The sequence below is a fragment of the Coenobita brevimanus genome, chromosome 25 (assembly GCF_032717465.1).
Source record: "Coenobita brevimanus isolate Jiangsu-jjx chromosome 25, ASM3271746v2, whole genome shotgun sequence".
NCBI lineage: Eukaryota > Metazoa > Arthropoda > Malacostraca > Decapoda > Coenobitidae > Coenobita > Coenobita brevimanus.
In genome coordinates, this window is record NC_136978.1 from 42,997,902 (window position 1) to 43,023,210 (window position 25,309).

At 43.9% G+C, this 25,309-nt stretch overlaps 1 protein-coding gene across 1 annotated transcript in view; it reads right to left on the minus strand.

Annotated features, from left to right (window-relative positions):
* Positions 1–14,538: 14,538 nt before the first annotated feature.
* LOC145393828 (putative neural-cadherin 2) overlaps positions 14,539–25,309 on the minus strand; it is a 330,222-nt gene continuing 319,451 nt past the window's right edge. The window contains exons 28-31 of the mRNA XM_080267873.1: positions 22,963–23,195; positions 19,338–19,490; positions 16,359–16,751; positions 14,539–15,071 (exon numbers count right to left, since the gene is read on the minus strand). Coding sequence (XP_080123999.1) covers positions 14,539–15,071; positions 16,359–16,751; positions 19,338–19,490; positions 22,963–23,195 — 1,312 coding nt within the window. The remainder of the gene's footprint in view (positions 15,072–16,358; positions 16,752–19,337; positions 19,491–22,962; positions 23,196–25,309) is intronic.

Consider the following 25,309-nt stretch of genomic DNA (forward strand, 5'->3'; position numbering starts at 1 on the left):
GACAGTGCAGATGACACTCAGCTACCACCCAGAGAGGGATTCAGGACCACATCCTACATACCCATCACTGATAACCTACCAACGTCACTAGCAGATCGCCTCAGGGTTTATGAAACACTCCAGCAGCGATCTGCCTTCTTGTCAGAGATAATGGCCATGCAGACTGACAAGCTTCGGGACACCGCTGGCGACGTGGTCAATAGTTATTTGAATGACCTGGAGCCTTGTCTGGTTTCGGAAATTGTACATTTCCAGGCATTTCTCATAACGATAGAGACAGAAGTCTCAGAAAAAATGGAGAGAAATTGGTATGTTTTCCACACAGCTGTGCTATGGTGGCAGCATTCGCCTACGTGGAGACAGCTCTACGTATTTACTTGTCAATGTCTGTGACGAACTGCACTGGTGAAAGATCATTCTAGAAAGTGAAAAGGCTCAAGAACTCTCCGTATAGCACCATCGGCCAAAATCACTTGGCATCGCTGGCCATACTGAATACTGAACACGAACTGTTCAGAAGAGTCAGCACACGAGAACTAATCGAGGACTTTGTGCGATTCAAAGCCACGAGAAAAATTTAAGTTTCCAATGTCTCGCAATTTCAGAGCGTGCAGTTATTTAGTCAAGTTTGTGTTTATTTTCTCTGTCATTAATTTATATCACAGAAGTGTAATATACTAATATTTATCAAAAGAGTGTTTTCAGAAATGAATGTTTTGTCACGAATAAATCGTTGTTTTGCTTTTGCCAAGCTTAGTTAGGTGCATTTATATGTGGATAATACTGTAGTAGTATAAATGTAACAATGGTCCAGTGTGCTGCCGTCCTGGCAGCCCCAAAACACGTAAATCTGCCCTGTAATTTTATGGTAAAATTTCAGCTTCCAAGCTTAAGTGGCTCTTGAGATAGCAGGGCTGACTCATTTTTCTATGTTTCTGATAATATTCGGAGATCTGGTGGAAGGATTCCCACCATATTTGGCCAAAAGAAGCGGACAGCTGTTCGACTAAGCTGACCAAGTTTGAAGGCTCTGGGCCAAATAGCCTTTGAAATATCGCAATTTTAAAAGAAGTAATAATAATCATCATCATCATCATCATCATCATCATCATGATCATCATCATCATCATCATCAGCAGCAGCAGCATAAAACCGACACAAACAAGGAAACTTCCTACAGGGACGTGGGATGCTGTTATAACTAGAACACCGTAAAACTGTCCAAGGACAATTTAATAAAGTATGGTTTCTCACAGCCATTACCTTTTAGAGGCAGAGTTGTAAAAGGGACCTGAAGGTCAAAGTCACTGCTCTCCTGCATGTCACCCTAGGTCATCAAGATCTATAAGTCCACCAAGCTTAGCGGCTCAAGCTTTATTCTTTCATGTAGATTCAGGTGACTTCTCTGTCTTTCAGCGTAGTCCAAAATTTTGGACCATAGGCGATTTCAGAGAATAATGATCCGATCTGGACTACAGTAAATTAAGCACTGCATTCTGGCCACGGCCCAGGTATATGCCAGCACAATTTCAGTCCTCTACTTAAGTAGTCCTTGAGCTTTAGGGTCAGTTCTTGGGGGATCCTATCCGGGTTCCGGTAGTCGACTCACGAGGATATTTGGTCAGGTGAAGCGGCCAGTCAGTACTATGATATGGCAAAGAAGGAAGGCTGTGGCTCACACGGTACGTGAATGGCAGCTATTTCGATTTTCCTTAAAATATATAACAATATTGACAAAAACAAGAAAACTTCCCAAAGGGATGTAGGAAGTTATACTCGTATTAATAATAATAGTGAGAACGACAACAACAACAACAAATAATAATAATAATAATAATGATAATAATAATAATAACAGTAATACTGAGCATTCAGGGAGAGTGCAATTTGGTCCAAAGGTCGAGTACTTGACTACGCCCTATGAACGAGCGCACGCGCGCACGCTCTCTCTCTCTCTCTCTCTCTCTCTCTCTCTCTCTCTCTCTCACACACACACACACACACACACACATACACACACACACACACACACACACACACACACACACTCACACACATTTCTTCGTTATAAGGGCCCCCACAGGCTCCAAGTGACTACCCTGAAAAATTCCACTTAGTTCCCCGACCGATAAAAACGGGAGAGTGAACGAGAGGAAGTGAAAAACTCTACGCAGGGGACGGTGATTCCCACAGAGCTTCGCAATGTCTCGTTCTGTCTGGACAGGTGTTCGATTTGTCCGTCTTTGAGTTTATCGACCAATGGGAAAGAAATGTTTATGACTGGTGAGTTTTAGAAAGGGAGAGAGAGAAAGATGGAGGGACAAACAGATAGACAGCTAGATAGATAGATAGATAGATAAGGAGGTAGATAGACCGACAGAGATACATTCAGACAGATAAATACATATATACAGATAGATAGATAACTAGACAGATAGATAGGCAGGTAGGCACGTAGACAAACATAGATACATAGACAGATAGAAACATATTGATATATAGATGGGTAGATAGAGACAGACAGACAGACAGATAGATAGACAGACATACACAAAAGCGATGGTCATTTGGTCTGTTGTTTCAAAGGGCGTGACTTCGATCCCAGACTAGGGAGAGAGACATGTTGCTGATCTGAATTTCTTTACTGATAGAGAGAGAGAGAGAGAGAGAGAGAGAGAGACACACACACACACACACACAACAGTGATAAGGGAAAAATAGAGGGATTTGTACATAAATATATTCAAAATACATTACAGACTCCTAGAATTATTAAGCAGAAATAGGAGAATGAGAGACTGACTAGAAGAGTGTATGTGAGTGAGGTGGAGGGGGAGAGGAGGGGGGTAAACCAAGGATGAGAGAGAGAGAGAGAGAGAGAGAGCACCCGGTCTATGCAACTGCGAATGCTAATAGTCATGGTAGTGTAACCTGCATATAAACACACACACACACACACACACACACACACACACACACAACTTCCCCACAAACTCACGTAATTCTACACACACAAACTCTCCGTCACATACATAAACAAGATGGCCAGGCATGGAAACACTCCCCTCTCTGTCTGTCTGTCTGTCTTAAGACCTTTTGACGTACTACTTGTCCTTCTAATTCTTCATCCTCTCTCTCTCTCTCTCTCTCTCTCTCTCTTTCCACACACACACACACACACACACACACACACACACACACACACACACACACACACACACACACACACACACCTGTCTCACGGTTTGTCATTATCTGTCTTTTCCTATCTGTGTGTGTGTGTGTGTGTGTGTGTGTGTGTGTGTGTGTGTGTGTGTGTGTGTGTGTCAGTCTATGTCTGTCTCTCAGCAAAGTATGTGAATCATGCCGTGAAGGTAGGGAGGGAGGTGGGCACTGAGAAAGAGAGAGAGAGAGAGAGAGAGAGAGAGAGAGAGAGAGAGAGAGAGAGAGAGAGAGAGAGAAAGAGAGAGAGAGAGAAAGAGAGAGAAAAGACCGTGTTCTCTTCCATTAATTTAGCCTAGATTTTTTATTCAGCTTAATTCTCATAGCTCAGTGGCCAAATAAAAGAATATTATGGTTCTACATCCTTTCCATAGCACTTCTTCGTGACTAGCATCATACTTGAGTGTTATTATATTGTTATAACTCAGTGTTCTAGGTGGAGCGATGGAAATTTTAGGCCAAGTTAGAGTAAATGTTATAGTTAATTTGTGGAAGTGGGGAAGGAGGGTGGGTGGGGTGTGAGTTATGGAGGGGAAGGAGGGAGGGGACTGGGGTTGCTTAATTGGTGGCTATGGGGTGGAGGGAGAAGGGGGATAGTCGGCGTGTGGAGGGAGGGAGGAAGAAAGGGGGAAGGGAGAGATGGAGGAGAGTTAGTCAGTGTATGGACGGAGAGAAAGGGGGCGAGATGGCAAGGGGCCTGATTATTTGTTTGAAGGAAGGGAAGGAGGGACTGGAGTGTGTTGATTAGAGGTTGAAGAAGTGAAGAGGATAGAGGAGTAAGTCAGAGGGAGGGACGGAGGGAGGGGTGAGGAAGGATGAGTCGGTGTGTGGACTGGAGGGAGGGATGAGTGAGAGGGAGGTGAGGGAGGAAGGAAGGAGTGGGAGTGGGGAGCTAATCAGTGTATGAGGGAGCGTGTGAGGAAGAGGGAGGTGGGAGTCAGTGCATAGATGGATCCTTCTCGCTTTTCTATCCTTATCTTCAGCTCATAAATTAGATATCATAGGCATAGTCTTCTCTAACAAATAGCCCTGAGAGGATCATTAGGTTCGCTGCTGCTTACTTTCCTTTGTACTCCTCTGTAAACCTATGTAGGGGTGGATGGAACAGCGAGGGGGTGAGTGAGTGGAGAGAGGGAGAGGGGAGAGGGGGTGAGGAATTGCTTAGAAGGAAGGGAGAGAGGGTGAGTCAGTGTGTGGAGGAAGGGAAGGAGGGGTGAGGGAGTCAGTGTGTAGAGGGAGGGAGAGAGGGATGAGGGGGGATGAGAGAGTGTGTGTGAAGGAAGTGCGAATTCAGAGCTGGGAGGAAGGACGAGAGGGGTGCGAGGAGTCAGTCAAAATCTGGAGGGAGAGAGCGAAAGGGAGAGGAGAATTCAGTACTAGGAGAGAGGGAGGGAGGGAGGGAGAGAACGAGGGAGGGAGGGAAGGGGTCAAGAGTGTGTAATGAACCCAAGGTAAGCCAGGTCACTAATGGTGGGTTAAAAAAGCACACTCAGTCAGGCCTTTATGCCAGGGATCACAGGCTAACCCACGATACACACACACACTACCGTATTTTGTTTACTCTCTCTCTCTCTCTCTCTCTCTCTCTCCCTCTCTCCTCTCTCCTCTCTCTCTGGGGACTGACTTTTATAGGATATATTTTGCTGCAGTTGCCGTTGTTCGTCCTTCGAGTGACTAAATCTAAACTTAACCAGTAAATTAATGTTTTTTTGGACCTGCTGTGAACTGGTAATCTTGAGTAAATATTGACAGTTAAGTACTCACTGTATTTCCGGGGAGCCTGGATGAGAGAGAGAGAGAGAGAGAGAGAGAGAGAGAGAGAGAGAGAGAGAGAGAGAGAGAGAGAGATTAGTTGGTCAGGTAAAATGAAGCAATGTTTGGGAATCATTAATAAGGGGAAAGTTAGGGGCTGTCAATGAAGATAATATTAAATAGCTTACTTATTTTCATGGAGAGTGAGAGACTGACGAGGAGAGTGTATGTGAGTGAGGTGGAGGGGGGGAGAGGGAGGGGGAGGCCAAGGATGAGATGGAGGGATGGAGTGGGGAGGTATATGAGAGAAGGGGGTGTGAACTGGGAGCAGGGAGGTGAAATGGCAGGGGACAGGGCGACATGGAGGCGATTTGTTTGTGCCTACCCCTTACGGGATTAAGGCGTCTGGTATTAGGTAAATAGACAGACGTATTTTCACACCCAAGTTTCCTTTATCTTATTAGTACCCTTATATATCCTACCGACAGGTCAGAGGTATATATTCTTAGCATACTTATCCACGGGCAGCGGGCCTCCTCTGTACTCGGCCTGGTATGGCGTGGATGTGATGCTGGTTATCCAAATTCCGTCTTCATTTTTTTTAGTAGTATTTTCAAATCGTAAATTTAACATTATCGTATATTATGTTGTCAGTTGTGATGCTGTATAAAGAGTTTTGTGTATAGTACAGTATTTTCACCCCGCACTGTTGCCAGTTCCACGGATTCTTAGCGACTATCCTCTTTATCTAATGCTGTCTCATGTCCGTCTGATGCTCGTTGCTTCGAGATAAACGGGAATAAGGCGTTCATTACGGTCAGACGAAGTTCGCTTTTAATCCATTTGCTACTTGTTAATTGTTCATTTGTAACTTGCTATGTAAATTAGATTATTTTTTTTATTAGTCAGAAATCCAAATTATGTATAATTATTTAGTTAATTTAGCTATTAGTGGTTCAGATTGGTCCGATGATTTCTCTATCCAGCAAACCTTCTACATCCGTTTTCCCTAGACTGTGGGGGGACTCTGTGTGTGTGTGTGTGTGTGTGTGTGTGTGTGTGTGTGTGTGTGTGTGTGTGTGTGTGTGTGTGTGTGTGTGTGTGTGTGTGTGTGTGTGTGTGTGTGTGTGTGTGTGTGTGTGTGTGTGTGTGTGTGTGTGTGTGTGTGTGTGTGTGTGTGTGTGTGTGTGTGTGTGTGTGTGTGTGTGTGTGTGTGTGTGTGTGTGTGTGTGTGTGTGTGTGTGTGTGTGTGTGTGTGTGTGTGTGTGTGTGTGTGTGTGTGTGTGTGTGTGTGTGTGTGTGTGTGTGTGTGTGTGTGTGTGTGTGTGTGTGTGTGTGTGTGTGTGTGTGTGTGTGTGTGTGTGTGTGTGTGTGTGTGTGTGTGTGTGTGTGTGTGTGTGTGTGTGTGTGTGTGTGTGTGTGTGTGTGTGTGTGTGTGTGTGTGTGTGTGTGTGTGTGTGTGTGTGTGTGTGTGTGTGTGTGTGTGTGTGTGTGTGTGTGTGTGTGTGTGTGTGTGTGTGTGTGTGTGTGTGTGTGTGTGTGTGTGTGTGTGTGTGTGTGTGTGTGTGTGTGTGTGTGTGTGTGTGTGTGTGTGTGTGTGTGTGTGTGTGTGTGTGTGTGTGTGTGTGTGTGTGTGTGTGTGTGTGTGTGTGTGTGTGTGTGTGTGTGTGTGTGTGTGTGTGTGTGTGTGTGTGTGTGTGTGTGTGTGTGTGTGTGTGTGTGTGTGTGTGTGTGTGTGTGTGTGTGTGTGTGTGTGTGTGTGTGTGTGTGTGTGTGTGTGTGTGTGTGTGTGTGTGTGTGTGTGTGTGTGTGTGTGTGTGTGTGTGTGTGTGTGTGTGTGTGTGTGTGTGTGTGTGTGTGTGTGTGTGTGTGTGTGTGTGTGTGTGTGTGTGTGTGTGTGTGTGTGTGTGTGTGTGTGTGTGTGTGTGTGTGTGTGTGTGTGTGTGTGTGTGTGTGTGTGTGATTTCACACGCATTCTCCGTGGGCGTGCAGTTATACATCACACACCCAGATGTGTGTTGTTGAAGTTACGAGTTTTGTGAGCAGGAGACCCAATATATTTAATCGAGGGTATTTCATTTATTACCATGTCCTATTGACCTGTGTCCAAATTTAACCTGGGATGAAGCTTAATGTAAGAGGATGCAATACCTTGTTTTCCAATAGGTTCCCACATGGTTTTCCCAGTTAAGGAAGCTCCCTAACACCTCTTCTTTTGTGATTTATTCTTGGATATAGGTAGTTAATGTAATTTTGTACGTTATCTCTGCAGAGTATGGCAATATTAAAAGGATTTAGATAAAACAGAATAGGATACTAAGGTGTTATAAACAAAATAAATCACATAGGAAATGGCGTTAGGGAGCTCCCTTACCCGAGAAGAATACCGTTCAGGGACCCCAGCAGCACAGCCCTCCACACGCACCTCTCACCCTGCACTCCGAAATCTGCCACATCTTCACCCGTGCGTGAAGCAATGGGATGTGGCGGATCACTTCTCCTACGACATGTGCGTAGTATTGCCTTACCATAAGGGTCAGGTGCTCTTCAGAATCCGTCAAACACTGCTTGAACGTGTAAAATAAAACTGTTCATCCATTGAGACGTGTGGAGGCGTGTATCTGCAATTACACAGCTGCCTGCCAAAGTTCCAGTCCTCTTCATTTCCATCAGTACATACTGACATTGTATTAGTCTGGCAATTAACACACACAGTGAAAACTAACTGTTAAACTAACCACACAGATGATACTGACTCCCTGCCATTACACCCACTCTTATGTGATGTTAGGGGTTATGAAGGGGAGGAAGAGGACCACAACTTTTGCATGGGATTGTACATATAATCGTGGGCAATAATATGGCCTCACTTCCTAACCTCGTATTCTCTTTGGTTCATGAAGCTCCCTAACATCACGTCCTTACCCATTTATTTTTTGATACGGCTGGGTTTTATATGTTTTATACATTGTTCATGCAAAGTATGACGATGGTAGAACGATTTAAGTAACACAGAAGAGGACGGTAAGTTGTAAAAGGGAAAATAATTCGCTTAGGAAGAGGTGTTAGGGAACTTCCTTAACCAACGGGAATACAGGCCCTTGTTCGTCCTACCAATTTACATCTTAGTTCCGACAGAAATATTAACTTTTTGCTGCTGTGTTGGTTCTCCAGGAAAGACACGAAGGGGAGGGTGTAAACGCTTCTCAAGTCCCTCGTCCTTCCTACAAATGAAAATGTGAGTTGTGACAGGGCCTCAGGGTGTGAGAAATTCTGAGTGTAGTTCAGAGTACACAGAAAGTTCAGATAAAAATAACGAAATAGGAGGAAGAACTGAATATCAACAATTATCACAAATTACTATAGTGAATAGTAAAAATGAAGCTTCCATTTATCTGCCGTGTGTGTGTGTGTGTGTGTGTGCTGAGATGGATGTAGAGGTGTGTGTGTGTGTGTCTGCTGAGATGGATGTAGAGGTGTGTGTGTGTGTGTCTGCTGAGATGGATGTAGAGGTGTGTGTGTGTGTGTGTGTGTGTGTGTGTGTGTGTGTGTGTGTGTGTGTGTGTGCGAAGGTTACGATCACACCAAAGCTCATGTGAGTGCCAGAGCTAATAACAGAAGCGAGATTTTAAGAAATATTGAGACTTTTAAAACAAACTCAAACTAATGAACATACCTACGTTCTGCCTTCCATCATTTGTTATGCAGGTTATTCATTTAAAAGTTAATTGGAACCTGGAGTACCGTGGCTTCATATCCTTTTATATCATCTGAATAATGTATAAGTTTTCCATCCATCATCCAATCCCACGTCGCACCACGAGGAGCGTAGGAGCCCGGGACTAGGGAAGCTGGTCCTGACATTTAAGATGAGAGTGACCAGCCTCACTCATCCCTGAGTGGCAATACGTGAGCAATAAACCCCAACCATCCCTTGGATATAAACCTGCACCGGCTCAATCCGATTGGAGCACCGCAATTACCCACTAAACCTCCAGGTGCCAAAATTTCGTTATATGGTTACCACCCTGTGTAGTAAATGGTTTCTTGGTGTACAGGAAACTATTTGGCTTGTCACTCAGTGTAGAGTCACCCACAGGCAGAAGGAAGACGAAAGAATGAAGGAAAGAAAGACAGAAGAAGGAGTGTAAAGTCACCCGAAGTAGGCAGAAGGACGAGGAAAAACTGAAGGAAAGAAAGGTAGAAGAGGATGGAAGGAAAGAAGGATGGAGGAGTGGAAAGGGCAGATACCCGAGAGCAGCACTACATCGAGTGAGTGGATGGTGAGCTACCCAACCTTTCACATATTTTTTTAAAGGGATGACAAACAGCCATCAAGAGCGAGATGAAGAAAGATTGTGAGCTTAATTAACCCGCCACAACACACCGCCTTTACCCTCTTGCTTGGCCTACATTGCCATCTCTCTCTCTCTCTCTCTCTCTTGAATGCTGAGATGAAACGCTAGACCAACGCTAGAACACGATGCTAGTCACGAAGAAGGCTATGGAAAGTCCACAGAGCCGCAGCATTGCCTTTTTCTGCCACTGAGCTACACAAAATACGCCGAAATAAAGTCGATAATTTGGGCCTAGTTGGTTAAGCTTAAGGATACTCCCTAACACCTTTTCCTAAGCGATTTATTTTGCTTATTACACCTTAATATCCTCTAATGTGTTATTTGAATCACTCCTATATCACCATCCTCTTCATAAATGACGTACACAGTGACATTAACGGGCCTTAACCAAAAATAAATCGCTAAGGCGGAGGTGTTAGGGAGCTTCCTTAACCGACGAGCATACCAGCCATTCCGTGCGTCCATCTACCAACAAACGCAAAGTAGCAGAATATCACTTTTTTCAGAGATCATTTATTTATTTATTTTTTACTGTCTTTGCTACAACACGAATATAGTTACCTTAGGAGTGAGACCTAGCAATGATATTCAGTTCCTTCTTGTTCTTCTTGTTCATCATCATCAACATCATCAACATCAACATCAACATCATCATCAACATCAACATCACCATCATCACCATCATCATCATCTTCTTCTTCTTCATCTTCTCCTTCTTCTCCTCCTCCTTCTCCTCCTCCAGCTCCTCCTCCTCCAACTTTTCTCCTACTCCATCTTCTTCATCTTCTCCTCTTCTTCCTTCTTCTCTTTCTCCTCCTTCTCCTCCAGCTTCTCTTCCAAATTCTCTCCTTCAACTCTTCCTCCTCCAAATTTTCTCCGTCAGCTCCTCCTCCTCCTCCTCCTCCTTTTTGAAAACCCATTCTTCTTATTCTCTATCGACTACGCACTTTTTACTGTTTTTTTCGACCCATTCTCTTCAGTTTTGGAGACTCTTCGATATGGAGGCCAAAACGGTAGAGAGGCGGCCTGCAGTCCTAATGGTCCCAGGTTCGAATCCCGGCTGGGGTAGGGAACAGTTTAAGGATGTGGATTTCATAAAGCAGAGTTTACTGATCTACCAGAAGACCCGCCAGCATGTAACAATACTCCCTGCAATGCAATATGCCATCACGTCGATTAAACACCTCTAAGAGCGAGATTTCGGTACAAATGGTGGCACCGCTCCCTGGGCATACAAACATCCCTCAGCTCCCTCCCTATCCCCCAAAGGAAGGATGATAGACTGAACAAGAGTAACTTCAGCCTGTAGTCCACTGGGTTCTCAAACGATCCTGGTGTTTTAACTACTGCTACTGCTACTACTACTACTACTACTACTATTAATTCATTAGACCACTGCATAAGTACACTACAAACAATGAAAGTATACAGGCAAATAACAGCGCATCCACAAAACTAACGTATAGGCCGTTTTCTACCCTCACCGTTTTCTTTCCCTTACCCACACTCAAATTATCCCTCCCCCCCTCGTACTGTCTGTCTTCCATGCTTGTAGGAACCAGTTTAGTTAATTTATCTTTATTCCGTGTTTTACTGTTGTACTAAATTTTGTTCTTGCACGCAAATACTGATCATACTGTATGTAGGTTTTTAAAAATTTTCGGTACTCTAAGACGCGTCGTTTCGGTGCCATGTTTATGATAATATAATTCATTTCCTTCCCTCCGCCCCCGCTCCCAAACTAACACGAAACCGACCCAAGATAAGAAATTGTTATGCTCCCTCTTTTATGTAAGGCAGCGGGGGAGGGAGTTTACGGTGGCTGGATATATTAGAGCTTAATTAGATGGTCCCCAGCATAATTCTGGCAAATATTTGGAGCATAATGGCACGCTTTAAGCACCGGCCTGCGTTGCTGAGATGGCTGGGTGCTGGGGGCGTTTTGGGGAAAGGGGCTAGAGGAGTGCTGGTGTTGTGTCGTCTGCTTGTTATTGCTATATTTTTTGTTAAAGAAGGATTATGCCGTGAAAATGATAAAAATAAGTTTAAAAAAATAAAATAGGCAAGGCTAGGCTAGGAAAGGATGGGATAGCACTGGACATCTATGCAGTGTTTGTTGTTTCGTTTGCTAGTTTTGTTTTATTTCTTGTTTATGAAGGCTTCTGTGGTGAAAATGATGGAGATGAGTAAACGGGACAGGAGAGCACTAAATATTCTTTACTTTCTTGTGAAGATAAATAGTTATATGGTCATAATGATGTAAACAAAAACTGAGAACTTGTGTGTGCTAACAGTGGTACTCGCAGCCCCAAAAGTCGTGTGAGGATAAACCCAGTGGACTGCAGGCTGAAGTTGTCCTTAATTCACCGCCCACCATCGTCATTTCAGAGATAGGTAATGGACTGATTGACGTTTCAACAACTAGGCAGCTGCAGCCCCGGTCTTGTCGGTGCCACAGCATGAAGGCGATCCTCTCCAGCATCAGCTTGGTCTGTGAGAGGCTATAAAAGTGACCCGCCTTAGCTCGGGATCTATACTTGGGATATTTTATGATTGGACGACGTATTTATTCAGTTCTGTTCACGTCCATCCTCTCAGTCCAATGTCAAAACCAAGTGCACATATTAATAAAACACACACACACACACACACACACACACACACACACACACACACACACACACACACACACACACACACAGTCATGCACACACGCGTGCGAGAGCCAGCAAACCCATTTGGGCTTAAAAGCTGTGTATATTTTCTTCGAGAGTCTCGGTCGGATGTCAATTCCCTCAACATCCACTCTTCTCTTTTCTAAAGCTAGAGACATACTTGGACCTTTAACGTGTGTGTATATCTATATCTATATCTATCATTTATCTGTCTATCTATCTATCTACATTAATTTGGTTTTACGCCACGTATCCTCGAAGGGCTAAGGCGTTTTATCTCTCTTTCTCTCTCTCTCTACACACACACACACACACACACACATATATATATATATATATATATATATATATATATATATATATATATATATATATATATATATATATATCATGAACTGGGGTTGTTACATTTTGCGTATCAAGGATGGGGCCTGTCCTTCATCGCCAAACGACAAGGTGCGTTACCTGTGGTACCTACACCGTAATTAAGCCCGTAAGTACACCCACACACGATAGACTTCCTTTATCTTTAAACTGGATACTTTCTTGCCGCGTCAGAACTGACTGTAGCATACAGCGTCTCCTGGTGTGTTAGGGGTTGTGGTGTATTGGTGGGGATGGTGTGTTAGAGAGGGTGGTGTATATATAAAAAGAGTGGGAACATTACTGCAGTGAGGCGGGGCGGGGCGGGGAGTTAATCGCCGTTATCGCTATGTCATCTACTTTACGGGGTTTTCGTGCCGGCGTAGTGGAGGGAGAGGGAAGGTAATGTGGGCAATAACGATATGAAATACGGCTCCACACCTGCTGTCTCTCGTATTTGGCTTTACTAGACATTATATTTCTTCTGTATAACAACCTAGACGCTGTATTTGTCTTGTGGATTATACTGACGTTATATTCCACCTGCTGATTAAATAACGTTATATTCCTCCTGCTGATTAACGTTATATTCCAGCTGCTGATTAAATAGACATTATATTCCTCCTGCTGATTAAATAACGTTATATTCCTCCTGCTGATTAAATAACGTTATATTTCTCCTGCTGATTAAACAGTTATATTCTTCCTGCAGAAATTACAGTTTTCGATTCTCTTACAGATATTTATTGCAGAAATTACCCTGGCATTGCAGAGTCCGTTGCTTGCCTGTAGTTGATGAGTGTGCGTGGCCAGGAAGACTGGGATTACTCAGCACTAACAACTTCTACTTTAGGTTGACATCAGTTGCTTAGGAGACGACCACTAGGCTTATGTAATTACTGTCTGGTGGTAGTTCATGCTCAGAGACATACTTGTAGATGGGCCATTGAGACACGTGGAAAGGTTGGGTGGGAGGGAGACAAGGGTGAGAGCTTAATTTGTTTACTTCTCTCTTACGTTCTGGGCTACACAGACTCCATCCTAGCAAAAAGTGACAGCTGGGACATTTATACCCCTGGGAGCAAGGAATTTCACGAGGTATATCTCAACTATTCCACTTTTTTTTCACACTCTCTGAAGACGAGTTGTGTGCTGCCCGAAACGTTAGAGAAAAGTAAAGAATTAAGGCCCTAACCCGTCTCGCTCCCACCCAACCTCTCCGTAGTGTAGTTTGTAAAGCCTGTACTGTATATTATTATTTTCTTTTATGTAAGGAAGAAGGAACCAAAGGCCAGGAGCCCGCAGACTGTTCCCTCCAAGAACAAACAAAAACAATACAAAAGGAAGCCAAATTCAAGATCCGTTCATTGCGAGATGCCTGGATACACTGCGTTTGAAACTGGAATTGTTGACTTAATACTGCAACACTTTTGGGGAAGGTGTCATATCCCTGTACTTGCTAACTTGAATTCAAACATTTTTACCGAATTATAAAAGTTTTTTAGGTGATTAATTCGTGACTTATTTACCTAATCATTAAGGCTCTTTAGTTCACGTATTCAGTAGGTCATTCCTTCGTGACTTACCAGTACACCACCATCATCCATACCTCCTCTCCTACCCAAGATGGGGTGATGTAGGGTTGAGAGAGAGAGAGAGAGAGAGAGAGAGAGAGAGAGAGAGAGAGAGAGAGAGAGAGAGAGAGAGAGAATTACCTAAACCTTCCCCCAAATAAGCCTCACTAACTCATCATCCCAGTCCCCAGCAGCCTTACACCACCCCACAGGCATGAACATTCACACTTACGCGCTTCCACGAGACAAAGCTGCTTATTCCAGAGGTTTCCCTCCATCTGCAGGGTTGAGAAGGAAACCCAATCGGCGTGAGAAAATTTATTAACAATATAAATGTATAAAAGCCTCAGTATTAAAAGCCAAACATTAGTATTTTAAAGTGAGAGTGTGATGATTTCTTTACAAACGACACCTGAAATTTAAACTAAACTAAACGGGCTTTTAAAATCACTGAACTCAAAGATGACAAAGTAAACTATATCTTTGTGATGTAAAAGAGAAAATAATTACAGCATTACACTGCTGCAAGTCAGAATGAAATACTGACAGCAGTGCTTTATAATTGTACTTTGTTTTAAAAAAGGAAATACGTAGTCAGCAAACAGTTGAAAATTCAGTGACTGATGTCTTTCGTCTGATTCTTGGCAGGGAGTTTGTTGCTGAACGTTTATCAGGTATCGGAACCGCTGGGGTGCTTAGGCTCTGTTGCCTCTCATGAATTAACGCTGAAGTTCTTGATCCAGTAGATGCCTGGTCACCCCCATGGCCTGCTGGCTGACTTAACACTGAACTCCTTGGTCCTGATTTTGACTGACTGGCTGCCTGACCAACTAAGGAATTTCTTGATCCAGAGACTGACTGACCACAAGAGAGATCCAACAACAACGGCTTTGATCCACTGTCTAACTGACTTATTACTGAATTTCTTGTCTCAGATACTGCTTGACCAAGTGGCTGGCCTGTTACTGAACTAGATCCAGGGAGTGACTGATGGCCAGGTGGTCTCGGTGACTGGAGAGACGGCGAGGAATTAACGGCATCAGGGAGATTCTTCAGCAAGTCTAAAACATCTCCATACTCGGGCAGCAGCGGCTTAATGTTGTCTTCTCCTGATTCTGAATGCAGTCCTGAAAGAGTTGGTAAGAATTAGTAAGAAAAAGCGTGTCAGATTACCGTAAATATGTCAACTGAGGAAGGTGCTGTTGATGTTGTCATGGAACTACCTGGCGGTCGCAGTTGAGAGTATGACAGACGGATCTCTCTCTCTCTCTCTCTTTGTCATTCGTTTGTGGGCATAACCAACTCAATTTCCCAAGGCCATGCAGTCACCCTATGTGTCACACTCTTCAACATATCAACAACTGAACGCTAATACCCACCGTCCTCACTGAAGACAAGCCAGGACTCATATTAAGGACTTTTGTAGTGATATTTGTGTGGATATTTTTACGACATTAAGGCGGATCCTGTGGCAGACTGGTAAGGTATATTTTAGCGAAATTCAGATAATCAAAGTGTTCTCTCAGATTGGGATGGAACTCGCCTACTTTTGGACCTTAGAATACGACCAGCTTCTCTGTCCACTCGATCACCAACCTTCCTACCGAATCGACAGCCACCTGCAGCGGTCGTCACGGGTCTTTTTATGGAGGTTATGTTAATAGTACTGAGGTAAGAGAAAGACCCTTACTCTTGTCGCGTAAAGAAGCTCCCTAACACCTTTTCTTAAGTAATTTATTTTGCTTATTACACCTTACTTGCTCCCCCTCTGTGTTCCATAAATCATTCTAATATCGCCATACTTTGCATAAATAACTAGAATATTAACCAGCCATATCAAAAATAAATAGCTAAAGAAAAGGTGCTAGGGAGTCTCCTTAAGCTACGAGTGAGATGGTGTGAAAGTTGGCATCACGGTGACGGCACATAAGGATTAGTGTACATGTTGCGTGTGTGTGTGTGTGTGTGTGTGTGTGTGTGTGTGTGTGTGTGTGTGTGTGTGTGTGTGTGTGTGTGTGTGTGTGTGTGTGTGTGTGTGTGTGTGTGTGTGTGTGTGTGTGTGTGTGTGTGTGTGTGTGTGTGTGTGTGTGTGTGTGTGTGTGTGTGTGTGTGTGTGTGTGTGTGTGTGTGTGTGTGTGTGTGTGTGTGTGTGTGTGTGTGTGTGTGTGTGTGTGTGTGTGTGTGTGTGTGTGTGTGTGTGTGTGTGTGTGTGTGTGTGTGTGTGTGTGTGTGTGTGTGTGTGTGTGTGTGTGTGTGTGTGTGTGTGTGTGTGTGTGTGTGTGTGTGTGTGTGTGTGTGTGTGTGTGTGTGTGTGTGTGTGTGTGTGTGTGTGTGTGTGTGTGTGTGTGTGTGTGTGTGTGTGTGTGTGTGTGTGTGTGTGTGTGTGTGTTTTCTTCTTTTTTTTTTTTACTCACCTGATGCAGCTGAGGTGAATGAGTCAGAGGGAGAGCAGTTCCCCTCGTAGGCATAAGCTCGTAGATCATCGTGTGCGAGCAAAGGCTGTCCGGGTCTCACTCCTCTGCTCTCCTGAACCTGCTGTGTTACTGTTAAGGTGTCAGCAGGAGAGGTAACTACACCCCCACTTTCCATACAGCACACCATCTGCTTCACCCCGCCTCGCTGCTGACAGGCCAAGTCTTCAGCTACAGATATAGTGGGGCATCGAGGGGACGTGTGTTTGCTGCCTTCATTTAGCTTTCCCTGTGACTTGAGTATTGTGGGAGGGATGGCCAGGCTCACCTCACACAGTACCCCCTCCTTGTCCTTCACAGGCGACAGGTCCAGGGGCGATAGGACATGCTTGGTGACTGGAAGAATAGAAGATTACAGTGTCAGTGAATATTTTGGACATTTTAAAGCAACAGTTATCAATAAAGCTTAAATCTATCATCAAAGTTCACGGGAATCCAGCACCAGAGTTGTTTATGCCACTGTATTTACTGACTGCATACTTCTCTCTTAACTTCACAGGGATCCAGTCTCTCAAATTCGCAGGGATCCAGTCTCTCTTAAATTCACAGGGATCCAGTCTCTCTTAAATCTACAAGAATCCAGTAATAATAGTTTTGTCAGTCAGTTAAGAGGTTTTCAAGATTGCCTACATCTATTAAGTTCACAGGGATCTTGTATCAATAAGAGTGACAGATATTTAACCATATTTGGAAGTAAACGAGTGTTGTGGTGTGGATGTGGATGTGATAGAATGCATTAGGAGAAACACATTAAGGTGGTTTGGCCATGTGGAGAGGATGGAAAGTGAGAGACTGACGAGGAGAGTGTATGTGAGTGAGGAGGAGGGGGGAAGAGGGAGGGGGAGGCCAAGGATGAGATGGAGGGATGGAGTGGAGAGGTATATGAGAGAGGAGGGTGTAAGCTGGGAGCAGGGCAGTGAAATGGCGGGGGACAGCGACATGGAGGCGATTTGTTTGTGGCCACCCCTTACGGGATTAAGGCGTCTGGCAATAGATAGATAGATAGATAGATAGTTTGCAAGAGAGCGTACACGTATCTCTTAATGGGTTAAAAAGGGTGTTAGATTAATAGGACAGTCTTGAAGAAACACTGGGTTGTAAATGTGCTTGTTTGTGTGGTGTGTCCGTGCCAAGAATTAATCCAGTTTACTTATTATTGTTGCTTATTTCCACCCACCCACACCATACACACCCACACCCACCCACACACCATACACATCCACACCCACACCCACCCACACACCATACACATCCACATCCACACCCACCCACACACCATCCACATCCACACCCACCCACACACCATACCCATCCACATCCACACCCACCCACACACCATACACATCCACACCCACACCCACCCACACACCATACACATTCACATCCACACCCACCCACACACCATACACATCCACACCCACACCCACACCCACCATACTCATTCACACCCAGACCCACACCCACACACCATACACATCCACACCCACCCACCCATACGGCATACACCAGGGATTATCCTGAACGCCAATAAAGACCTCAGGCAGCAAAACAAATAAATAAAAAAAAAAATAATATATGCAACAAGACCCGGACACGATATACCGAGACTGGTTTGCATCTTCGTTGGTTAAGGAAGCTCCCTAACACGTATTCTTCAGTGATTTATTTTTGGTTCCGGCTAGTTAATATCATTTTGTACTTTATGCTGGCGGAATATGACGATATTTGAATGATTGAAGCAACACAGACGGGGAGAGTAAAATATAAAGCAAAATAAACTGCTTAGGAAGAGGTGTTAGGGAGCTTCCTTATCTGACGAGATTGCGGGCCTATAATTCATTCAGACTTTCCGAAGATCAACCTTTCCTGTGGCTGAATGAAATTATCTGGTGGTATTTTGAATGAAGAAAATGAAATAGATATAGCTCTGAAATGGATTAAAATATCTATCAATGACTCAAGCAATCTATCTGTCTATCCACCTATCCTTCTATCTTTCTATCTTTGAGAAGGGTGACACATACGAAGCTGCATCTGTGGACACCATAATTTTCCAAGCAATTCATGAGAACCTGAGAGGAAGGCTTGTAACACTAAAACAACTAATTAAAGATGAGAGTTACCTGACCTAGTACACCTGTTTTCCATGGAGTAAATTATGCAAACAACCCCCCTCTCCACCCCCACAAAAAAATAATACAAAAATAAATCAATAAAAAAAAAAAGTTGCGACATTATACTGTAGAGTCGGGATCAGAAGTCCGTCTAAACATCACCTCTTCTGTTTTTCCTTTACCTTCACATCACTCGTTAATAATCCTCTCATATCTGACTGATGCAAGCTGTCGATATGGGCAGACGCAGATGGCCCCACATGCAAAGGAGAATTCGTTGTTTCTCTTCCACAGCGAATTGTTTTTCCAGTTTTTCCCCCTCTGCTGATATTGACATTGTTTTTTTTTATCCTCTGCTGATGTTGCAAGCTGTTGATGGAAAAAAACAAATCGCTAAGGAAGAAACATAAGGAATTCTCCTATGCCATGTCAGGCCAGAATATTGCTCGCGCTTCACGATCGTAGGGTTGGCAGTTTGAGCCCGCACCAGAGTAACGTATATCTGGTGAGAGATGTAGCGGTCTCTCCAAGGATCTCTCCTCGACCTGTGGAGCTATATCGTCCATTGGTCTTAACTCGGAGGAATCGCCCTGTGCAAAGTCGATAGGCAATTGTCGATTCATCCAAGTGGGGGATAATGAACAGCAGACGATATAAGAAGGGGATCAACATTAATAAAGAGGGCACATGTACTGGTATGGGTGTGTGTGATATCAGTGACGGCCTCTATAGATTCATCAAAGTGGGGAAAAATGAACAGCAGCCGAAATAACAAGGGGATCAACATTAATAAAGAGGGCACATGTACTTGTATGGGTGTGTGAGATATCAGTGACGGCCTGGATGGTGAGGGGCGTGTCCAAGACGTCTGTAACGTTGCTGATATCGGCGGGTCCCATGGCAGCGCCTCGCCCAGATCGCCATCGCTGAAGACGCAGGGTAAGCATCACACCCAGCACAACTGCAGAACACAACACGGTCCATAGACAGAGAGAGAAAAATAAATAAAAGTACAGGAATTGCTTAAAATAAAGTCCTAGACCAGATATTCATAAAATTGAATAATATTTCCCTCATTACTTAACTCCTTCCGTTCAATGTTATACTTTACTGGATGTTTGTGGATGAAGTAAATGCTGCCTTTATATTTTATGCTATACAGTACTGGATCATCAAGTCCCTAGGTCACAAGGGGGATAATACGGGATCTGGCTCATATTCTCTCTCACAAGAAGAGTGTGTTATCACCCCTGTTCTCTCTCACAAGAAGAGTGTGTTATCACCCCTGTTCTCTCTCACAAGAAGAGTGTGTTATCACCCCTGTTCTCTCTCACAAGAAGAGTATGTTATCACCCCTGTTCTCTCTCACAAGAAGAGTATGTTATCACCCCTGTTCTCTCTCACAAGAAGAGTGTGTTATCACCCCTGTTCTCTCTCACAAGAAGAGTGTGTTATCACCCCTGTTCTCTCTCACAAGAAGAGTATGTTATCACCCCTGTTCTCTCTCACAAGAAGAGTATGTTATCACTCCTGTTCTCTCTCACAAGAAGAGTGTGTTATCACCCCTGTTCTCTCTCACAAGAAGAGTATGTTATCACCCCTGTTCTCTCTCACAAGAAGAGTATGTTATCACTCCTGTTCTCCCTCACAAGAAGAGTGTGTTATCACCCCTGTTCTCTCTCACAAGAAGAGTGTGTTATCACCCCTGTTCTCTCTCACAAGAAGAGTATGTTATCACCCCTGTTCTCTCTCACAAGAAGAGTATGTTATCACCCCTGTTCTCTCTCACAAGAAGAGTGTGTTATCACCCCTGTTCTCTCTCACAAGAAGAGTGTGTTATCACCCCTGTTCTCTCTCACAAGAAGAGTATGTTATCACCCCTGTTCTCTCTCACAAGAAGAGTGTGTTATCACCCCTGTTCTCTCTCACAAGAAGAGTATGTTATCACCCCTGTTCTCTCTCACAAGAAGAGTATGTTATCACTCCTGTTCTCCCTCACAAGAAGAGTATGTTATCACCCCTGTTCTCTCTCACAAGAAGAGTGTGTTATCACCCCTGTTCTCTCTCACAAGAAGAGTATGTTATCACCCCTGTTCTCTCTCACAAGAAGAGTATGTTATCACCCCTGTTCTCTCTCACAAGAAGAGTGTGTTATCACCCCTGTTCTCTCTCACAAGAAGAGTGTGTTATCACCCCTGTTCTCTCTCACAAGAAGAGTATGTTATCACCCCTGTTCTCTCTCACAAGAAGAGTGTGTTATCACCCCTGTTCTCTCTCACAAGAAGAGTATGTTATCACTCCTGTTCTCCCTCACAAGAAGAGTATGTTATCACCCCTGTTCTCTCTCACAAGAAGAGTATGTTATCACTCCTGTTCTCCCTCACAAGAAGAGTGTGTTATCACCCCTGTTCTCTCTCACAAGAAGAGTGTGTTATCACTCCTGTTCTCTCTCACAAGAAGAGTATGTTATCACCCTTGTTCTCCCTCACAAGAAGAGTATGTTATCACCCCTGTTCTCTCTCACAAGAAGAGTGTGTTATCACCCCTGTTCTCTCTCACAAGAAGAGTATGTTTTCACCCCTGTTCTCCCTCACAAGAAGAGTGTGTTATCACCCCTGTTCTCTCTCACAAGAAGAGTGTGTTATCACCCCTGTTCTCTCTCACAAGAAGAGTGTGTTATCACCCTGTTCTCTCTCACAAGAAGAGTGTGTTATCACCCCTGTTCTCTCTCACAAGAAGAGTATGTTTTCACCTCTGTTCTCTCTCTCACAAGGAGAGTGTGTTTCACCCCTGTTTGTTTGTTTGTCTGTCTGTCTGTTAGCAGGATTACTTAAAAACTAAATGAGAGACTTGGATCAAATTTGGTTGGTAAACAACCCATGTCTCAGGGAACAATCGATTAACTTTTGGCACCGATCCGGATCGTATTACAGATTCTGGATCCGGAAAACATTTTTTGTGAAACCCTAATCAATGATGAGAAAACCTAACCCATTATGAAGAGTGGTTTGGATAGTGTTTGAAAACTCCCTGTACTGTTGTTTGCAGATAATACTGTGTTGTTGAGTGAAGACGAAGGGGAGCTGCAAGGCTTGGTGGATGAGTTTGGGAGAGTGTGTAAGAAACGGAATCTAAAGGTGAATGTAGGGAAGAGTAAAGTGATGGTCTTTGAGAGAGGTGAAGTCAGTGAATGTACAGCGAGGTTGGATGGTGAGGAATTGGATATGTGAGTACGTTTAAGTACTTGGGTAGTGTGATGAGTAAGGATGGAGGTTTGGAGGGTGAAGTGCTTGAAAGGGTACAGCAGGGAAGAAAGGTTGCTGGTTCCTTGAAAGCAGTGATAAGAAACAGGGAAGTGAGCATGGAAGTGAAAGTGTTACTACATGACAGTATTGTGATACCAACTCTAACGTATGGAAGTGAAGCTTAGACGTTGTTGGATGGACACAAGTCAAGAGTGAGAGCAGTGGAAATGAGTTATTTAAGAGAAGCCTGTGGAGTCACATGGAGAGACAGGCTGACGAATGAGGATATAAAGGAGCGTCGTGGTGTGGATGTGATAGGAAGCGTTATGAGGAACACACTGAGGTGGTTTGGCCATGTGGAGAGGATGGAGGGTGAAAGACTGACGAAGATAGTGTATGTAAGTGAGGTGGAGGGGGGAAGATGGAGGAGGAGGCCGAGGATGAGATGGAGGGATATGGTGGAGAGATATATGAGAGGGGTGTGTGAGTTGGGAGCAGGGCAGTGAAATGGCGGGGGACAGGGCGACGTGAAGGCGATTTGTTTGTGGCCACCCCAAACGGGATTGAGGCGTCTGGGAATAGATAGATAGATAGTTTGGAAATTACGTTGCCCTTGTCGGAGAGATGCGCTTCACTTAGTGACCCTCTAGTTTATTTATTTATTTATTTTTTATTTTTATTCTCTTAATAATTGGAGTAATCTACAATAATCGATACCATCATTCCATCCTAGTTTCTCGTGGGCACAAGGCGTGGGGATCTGTCCACAAAAACTTTTCATCTCATTTTGGAATTTAAGTATGAGAAAAGGGGACTCATCACGACATTTTCTACTGTGTCATAGGAGGTACGAGGCTGCTTGCAAAAAATGTACTAATCAGTGAGGCTGCTACATACATACAAGGACAGTTTATAATCCCACCCTTTAGTACGAATGACCAAGTTCATGATGCAGTACCACAATGATATACCACAGGATGATGATGCTGGTGGTGGTGGTGGAGGTGACGATGACGACGACGATGATGATGATGATGATGATTCACAGACACAGAATAAGAAGGAAGTTGCTATGAAACCTAAACTCAAATGGTCCTGTTTTATCCTGCATTTCTTCTCTTGTAAAGCCTTTAGATGAAAATTTGAAAGGCATGACAGAAACATAAATTAGTACTTGGGAATACTCACCAATAAGTAGAATGGAGACTGTCAGCGCGGCCACAGCCAGGGGTGCAGCAAGGGGGTTGGCATCAGAAGGCATGTTAAGCCACTCACAGTTGTCCCCCGTGTGAGTACCGGGGCAGGAACACTGATAGCCTGGCTGTAGGTTGTGGCAGGACCCACCGTGCAGGCAGGGGCGGAACACACACTCGTCTATATCTTGACACACATTACCACTTAAGTGTTCACCTGACCCACAGCTGTCAAGAGGAACATTAACATTGAACAGAATAAGTACACACACTTTTGGAACACCTGTCATCGGCTGTCAATCTTTATTTGTCTATATCTTGACACACTTTACCACTTAAGTGTTCACCTGACCCACAGCTGTCAAGAACGTTAAGACTGAACAGAATTAGTACATACACTTTTGGAACACCTGTCATTGGCTGTCAAGTTCTGTTCTTCTGTATCTTGACACATCTTACTCTAGCACTTTCACCTTAACTTGGCCCAGATTTTCGTCCTTTTGCAGGTAATTTCACGTAGCTCAGTGACAGAATAGGACAATGCTACGGCTCTACATCCTTTCGATAGCACTTCTTCATGACTAGAGTCAAACTCGTTAATTCATTCTTACAACTCAGCATTCAAGATAGAGAGGTGGCAATTTTAGGCCAGGTTAGAGTAAAAAGAGTATAGTTAAGTGTTCTCCATACCCAGAGCTGTCAAGAGGGATATTCTGAGTGCATCAGTTATGGACATTTGGCATTTGCATTATTATCATAGTTGGCTAATATCACCCCTGGCTGATGCGGATATGAACCTAAAAATATATTCGTCTAAGGTCAATACATTAACTGCGCTGTTTTTTTTTTTTTTTTTTAAGTGAAAAAATGTAAAGAAATAGGATATTCGTTGGCTCAAACATACAGAAATGACAAAGATTAGATGGATGTATAGTGCGTCCTTGAATGCGAGGCCTGAGGGGGCTAGGATTGCGACTGAAGAGTTGAGAGGAAGGATGGGATTGGAGTGTATTGGTGTTGTGATGAGGAGAGGTAAATTGAGATAGTTTGGGCACGTGGAGAGGATGGAGTATGACAGTTGGGTGCGTAAGGTGAGAAGTGTGAACGCTGGGGGTAGAGATGCAAGAAGGAGACAGTAAAAGACCTGGGACGAGGTCATAGAGTGTGACCTCAGGGATAAGGGACTGAATAGGGAGGCTGCCGGAGATGAGCAGCTTGGAGCCGCCATTAGATGACCAAGGCCGACGCATGCAAGCACGTTGATATCTTTATAAACAATATGATAATCAAATGCGTTGTAATGTAAGAAGCAGCACTTCCATGACGGCTGAGATGGTTCTGTGAGAGACGTATTTTGTTCAGAGGGGTCAACGCATTCATCATGATGTAAAGTGTAAGTCACGGCTGGTACAAATACATTAATGTGTGGTACAGTGAACAAAAAACAAAAAGTACACGCCTGGGGAACGATGAATGTGAAAATGGGCGAGTTCTGCAGACACACATGAACCTGTTTACCAAATACCTTAAAAAAAAAAAAACGTGAAGTTATACACGATTTCGAGTCCTATAAATTACAAAGGATAATATTTGCATTACTCATCACAGGGTAGTCTGTATTTCACAATCCTTCGTTCATGTTTCAGAAGGGTTCGTGCAGTAGGAGGTCTAGTACTTTTTTTGTTGACAGTACATGCACATTAATATCCCTGTACCTGGTAGCTGTTCACCCAGTGCATGTTTATTAGTACAGCTCCTTTCCCTGGAGATCACCACACTAGCTAAATCGTTTGCACTATTGACGGAGAAATCGTTGGTGTGATGGTTCCAGATTCGTTTGATTCCTAGTGCGGACAATTTGCATCACTCCAATCAGACGTCCTGCCATCTTTTGTACAGGAGGCTGTGAGTAAAACAAGTACCTTATGAGACATCAAGGGGAGACAATTGTGTTAACCTGGGTGATGCAGTGGTTTTGTATCCCGCGATAATCGGTGAACAACCCGCCACAGGCTCAAAGGCCTAAGTTGTGAAAAACATCGCGACTAAGCACTTTATGGCGCCTGCCTCTAACTTTACCTGACCTATAGATAGAAAGTCTCAGAGCAGCCAACCACTGATTTATGTAAGTCTGTAGTCCTAATTCTCTCTCTCTCTCTCTCTCAAAAGGCATAAAAAAAAGGCGTTTTCGAGGAGAAAAGGTGGATGATGCAAAATTTCCCTTTCTCAAATCAGATACCCATAGTAGTTCTCTGCTTTAATGGTTGATGTGTATTTGATAAACTATTTAACTGATAGATCTAAGGGCACCGTGACAGGTCAAGATCAACTCAAATGCTCAA